Genomic DNA, 6000 nt, shown 5'->3' on the forward strand with positions numbered 1-6000 from the left:
TGAGTATGAATACACATTAGGAAACTCATCAATTAACATTTTTCCTTAGAATATAATAAACATTTTGGCGGCCGCAGTACATTGTGAAAGTAACCCAAAAACCCGCGGCTCCATCATTTTTACCGCAACTGCATTTTCAAAATACTAGCCCATCTGTGCGGGAAAATGACAACACTACGAGTAGGCACCAATCAGAGGCCGCATTTTTATGATGTCATCACGTAAACTTCTTAAAAAGTATTTTGATACAAAATATGAAGCCATTTTCATCAACCCAATCAAATACAAATGACAAAATACTATTTTGTATTTAAAATACATATTTTAAATACATGTATCATAAATACTGCCCAGCCCTGTGTGTGGTTAGTGCCTTTTATATTGTGCTGTTGATTGTTTTTTTTAAGTACGAAAGGCAATACAGACACTTTTTGTAAGTTTCTTGTGTGTGACATTGATGCTATTCTAAGTTAAATATACAAAGCACTTGGAAATATCCTAGTCTGCTTATCATGAAAAAATACATGCAGTTCTCAAGTAATACTAAACCATATTATAGTATATTTGTTAAGAATAGTTTGAAAACAAAATACTCAAATAAACCAAGAAAAAGTGTGAGTCTAACTCTTGGTTCATCATTAAACCAACATTTTAGACTTGCTCTGACAGTAACAGCCTACGCATTGTACCATTATACGAGAGCATACGGTATAGATAGAATGTTTAACCACTATAATTAAAATAAATAAATAAACTAGTTGTGCTTGCACAACCATTAAGGGAAAGACAAGAAAATAATGTTAAAGTGTAATATATACTGTATATATATTATTTATATACTATTTATATACTATTTTCTCTAACACATTAGAAGCTGTTGCACCTATGAAGTAAAAAAAGATTAATGAGAAAAACATAGCACCACTCGTGCCCTTAAAAGAGAAACACGTAAACTGGAGCGCAAATGGAAACAAACCCAATTAGAGGTCTTAAAAATGGCGTGGAAAGAGAATGCAAACTGTTATAAAAAGGCACTAAAAGCAGCAAAGGCTGAGCACCTCCGAAACCCCATAGAAACTAACAAAAACAATCCAAGGTTTTTATTTAGTACAGTTGCTAAATTAACAAATAAACAGACATCACCTGACCTGGTTATTCCGCCGCACCTTGGTAGCAATGAATTCATTAATTTTTTTACAGAGAAAACCGAAAACATATGAGACAAAATAGTAAAAACTCAACCTCCAAGTCTGTCCTATGAATTAGTATCAACCATTGCCCCAAAAGAAAAGTGTGACAAGCAGAGCGAGACGAGGGTCGTGAGGGAACGGCGCGAGCTGCGCTTTGCACCAGTCTCGCATCTCTCACGGAGGAGCTCCGGAAGCATAAAATGAGGAGCGACAACAGTGAAAGAGGAGAGAGGACCAGGCCTGAATTTTATGTTATGTTTTATTATGTTTGTGTGGCCGGCAGTTGACCGCGATGGAGCTGTCGGCACTTTACTTTCGTTTCTGTTGTTTGTTTATTTTATAAAAAATTGGTTGAACGTTAAAAAAAAACGGTCGACTGCCGGCCACACTTTAACTACCCCATGTGTGTGCGCTGCAGGCCTTCGCCATCGGCCTATCCAGCCTTGACAGCAAACTTGCCTGCGAGTGACCCCTTGACCTGTTATCCAGCTCAACGAGTCTCTACTTGAAACACACGCACACCTCCTGTGCTCAGCACACAAGATCACAATTCACCTGTCCCTGTGTCCCCCCCTGTGGACGGCAGGTGAATGGAGGATTTGTGAAAACTGACAAGCTGAATTATGTTCTGTAAGAGAAACACATGAAATCATCAGCACATTTGTTGTTGTCTAGTGTGTGAGCTGTAGTTTGAATTCATGTGATTGATTTTTGTTTGTGTAGATATTCATCATATGTTGTATCAGTCAGCCCAGACTACACTGATATATCAAAACATCACCTTTTTATTTTACTCCAGTAACCAAACTGCACAAACTTCATGTTTTGCATTTAAATGTCATGAATCTTTAATAAATACATTACTTTGGATCCTAACAGTGTCACGCTTGAGGCTGATAAAATAAAAAGTTTCAGTGGAAACCCTGTTGCATATTTTTATGTTAAATAATAAAGATTTGACTACATTTCCCAGATAGCTTTTGTTAAGGTGTTTAACGTTGAATCAATAACACTATCTTTGAAATCTGGATATTTCTGCAATGAGCATTATTTTCCTCATAGCTTATTCATCTTTATTTTAATATGTACAAACAAGACACCAGGAAAGATTTTTATTTACTCAATATAATTTGTGCAATTTGTATTTAAATGTCATAATAATAAAAGGTCAAAAGGAACAGAAAATGCCTGCAGTACAGTGCCTTTACTTTGTCAACTTTCTGTAGAATGCTTTCACGAATCATTTTCTAAACAAAGAACATTTTTTAATGAAGAAGTTCATTTTAAGAAGCTTAGAATACACCTTGGAAAATCTTGAAAGTTCTTATAAGTGCTTATATTAAATTAACTTAGGAGTTACTTTTACTTGAATGTCCAAAATAAAAATGTCAGGTTAGCAAGTGTTTTTGCCCATGTAAATATTCAGTGGTCTACCCCCTTTTCCAGTACAGAAATATGGGAAGACCTTCTCAGGAAATCCACTAGTGAAGGTGCACAAACTTTTGTTTCTGAAGGGATCAATGAAGCTCAGCTCTCCTTGGTCAAAGTCAAGCTGCAGTCGGATGATATACGGTCTCTCGTCCTCATCAATATCTATGGCAGGCTCATTACATTTTCGGTATGTACCATTTACGTAACGAAAACACCAAAAACTACTTTTAGGATCCATTTTAAAAAGTTTTTTTCTGTTCACTGTTGCCCCCACTACACCCAGTGTCCAGTGGTCGTTGTCTCCCACCTCTACATCCCAGCAGTGCAGACCCGAGCTGAAGCCCTGTGAAGCCAGAACTCCCACATATAGCCTCTCTGGATTCTCAGACACACACAATTTGCTTTCCACATACTGGATACTGGACCAATCCGGTGACAACAGCAGCTTTGGAGAGGCCGTCTTTGGGTCCAAAGTCACAGGAGCTGTAAACACAGATGATCCATTCAAGTATGTAGAAGTTTTACTTTAAAGTGGGCAAGTGATTGGAGCAATAATAAATTGATCATATATCACAAAATTATCTGAGATTATGGCTTACGTTTTTCCACAAGTTCAAGCATTCTGGCCCAGGTGGTGAAGATCATGGTCTGGGGAGGATGAAGTTGATATTCATTTAGCTCTGGGTCCGTGTTTGGATCTGATGAGCATCGAACTCTATGTAAATGAATGATGAGATACTTGGGGTTAACTGAATCAAATGGAAAAACAGCTGTATAAACTTTATATCAAAAGACGAACTGGATCTTAACTCACCTTTGAAGGTTTTTACTGTAATTCTGAATAAGAAAATAAAGCTGTAATTAGTAAAGTCACTTCACACCCTGGGCCATAAACAGATAGACGGTTTTAAAGCAACAACATAAACAAACGGTACTGCGCATGCGAGCGTTCCCTCATGCCCTTAACTTCCGGTACACATTCACAAACCATAGAGTGCCTGTAGATTATTTTCGATAACAAGCAAAAGAAGAAGCGTTACTTGGCTAAACTTGTCTCTCAAATATTATGAATGTAGACTGCGATACCAAGTTCAACCGCTATATGTCAGTGTACCATACGATTTCTTTAAAGGCGACCAAACTCCAGGACCCATTCAACAAATGTTTTATGTAATACAATTATTATACAATAAAATCCTAATATAAATTAAAGATAAACAGTTATATCATAAGACACTAGCCAGACCGATAAACAAACACAGACCGGAAGTTAACTGCAGTCCAGGCGATGAAACGGTCTATACACAGCTGCTCCTGATTAAAGTACTTAACTACATAGAGTGATCTAGAGCATATGAGTGATCAGTCGTTTGTGTTAGTGTTTATACCTGAAGAAATGTGATGTTTTCAGCTTCCATGTCCTGCCATACAGCTGCCACCTTCTCTGACAGGTCTGAGATCTGTTTGGACAGCTCCTCCATTCTAGCCCTGATTTTCAACTCTTGAGATTTCACTTCTTTCTGCAAGCTACGGGTCCATCTCGCCTCCTCATCTTTAAGAAACTGGTGCAGTTTCTTATATTCCTCTTTGATCTTATTTTCCCCAGCACTGCTGTGTTCCTAAAATAGTTGTGAACAGATGTTTGTTTTCATTGACAAAATGTTGGACAAAAGTGACCGCTAAACGAACAAATGTTCATGTTTTTAGCAGAAAAACATGTTTAATTGATATCACTTGTGATCGTGGCACAGAATTTTATTCCTCAGCTCTGTTAAATGACAGGTGCACCTCTGTAGCTTTCATAACACTTGTGATGTATGGAATATTCCATCTGCCAAACGTTCAAATGAAATATTCGCTGCTGATTACAACACAAAGCTCATACCTCAATGAACTCGATCTGTTTCATGCAGCTGTCATGGGCTTCCTTGAGCTCATCAAAGGTTACTTGTAATGCGTCTATATGTTCCTCAAGGTCCTCCTAAACTGGCAGGATTATATCAACATTTAATGCAGGTCAAGGAATGTTTATATAGGACATCAAAACAACAACCACAACATAAACGCCGACCAACGGCATTGCACAATTAGAGCAAAAACACAATAATACAAAAACATGGCTGACATGGTCGTGTTTTAGATAAGCCCGGGAGAAAAGATACATTTCAATAGGTCCAAGTCCACGCAAGGCAATATTAATATAAAAAAATATATACAAATCAATTTCTCTTGCCTTTACATTCACGACAGCCTCTTCAACAGGTGACCACTTGTGATTTTCATGGATCTGTAAAGCTTGACAGACCACACAGAAGAGCTTCTCATCCTCATAGCAGAAGAATTTGAGTTTCTTGTTGTGTTCCTGACAGATGTCTTCTGAAATAGCTGTGGGTTTTTTCCTCTTGAATGTCTCACAGAGCGATTTAAAGGCCAAGCTCTTTGTGGGTTCATCGTGTGAACATTCCTTTCGGCAGACCGGACATCGTATCACGTCCTGAGTGCTCCAGAACTCCTGTAAGCACTTCTCGCACAAACTGTGGCTACATTTCAGTGTCACCGGATCGGTGTAGACATCACAACAGATGACACAGGTCAGATCCTCCTCCATAGACAACAAAGCGTCAGCCATGGCTGGACACTTGAGTCCGTCTTCAATAGATGCAGAAAGGTCTAAAGAGCGACTTGTTTTATCTTTAATAACAAATGTTTCTATTCTATGCTCTTACCTTATTTACCCTGGTATCTCCACCCCATTCCTTTAGTTTTCGTTTACTTTCATTTCCGTGGAACCTGTAGCAAACAACTCCTCCCAGATACCAATATGTCATGTGCTCTATTTAGGTCAGAGGACAGGTGAAGAGGAGGCTGCAGTGTACACAGAGGAATTAGGACCGAATCTTCACTAGATGGCAGTATGTGTCCATTTAATGTCACTGCTTGTTCACTCTTAAAGGATTTTATATTTTAAAAAATCAAGATACTGTTTTGCTCTACATGTGTGTGCGTGTGCTGTTATTTCATTAGCATGTTTTATCTGGGCATATGGTGACTAGGATTATTACAGCGGTATGAGGTGCAGAGCTTCGCATGACTCTTATTGATCACAGTGGGGTCCTGCAGCTGCTGTCTGTACCTCTGTGTCAGTGCACTTAAAGAGACAGCTCACACCAAAAAATCACATTCAGTCATTCATTCAACCTCATTGAAAATAAGTATATTTAATAGTGACCACATTTGTTCGTAAAATCTATACCTGTTAAGTAAATAATGACAAAATTTGGGGGTGAACTATCACTTTCAACCCCCCACAGAACACAGAGAGGACAGGCGAAAGACAGCGGTGATATTTGAGGGGCCCAGGTGTTTCTGTGTACATTCT

General features: G+C 38.4%; 1 protein-coding gene across 2 annotated transcripts; it reads right to left on the minus strand.

The window, feature by feature from the left end:
* Positions 1–877: 877 nt before the first annotated feature.
* On the minus strand, positions 878–5793 carry LOC130548003 (zinc-binding protein A33-like). 2 transcript variants are annotated; one of them, XM_057324407.1, is made up of 7 exons: positions 4855–5793; positions 4507–4602; positions 4010–4240; positions 3436–3458; positions 3221–3336; positions 2929–3104; positions 878–1818 (listed from the first exon to the last, which is right to left on the minus strand). In XM_057324407.1, the coding sequence occupies exons 1-7, from the start codon at positions 5248–5250 to the stop codon at positions 1735–1737; spliced, it is 1122 nt and encodes a 373-aa protein (XP_057180390.1). In that variant the 5' UTR covers positions 5251–5793; the 3' UTR covers positions 878–1734. The 2 variants fall into 2 exon arrangements, with proteins under 2 accessions (XP_057180390.1, XP_057180389.1); XM_057324406.1 differs by lacking the exon at positions 878–1818 and having other exon boundaries at positions 1968–3104; positions 4855–5270; positions 5348–5789.
* Between the last annotated feature and the right edge of the window lie 207 nt (positions 5794–6000).

Source organism: Triplophysa rosa, linkage group LG24, assembly GCF_024868665.1.
Source record: "Triplophysa rosa linkage group LG24, Trosa_1v2, whole genome shotgun sequence".
In the NCBI taxonomy this organism is placed as follows: domain Eukaryota; kingdom Metazoa; phylum Chordata; class Actinopteri; order Cypriniformes; family Nemacheilidae; genus Triplophysa; species Triplophysa rosa.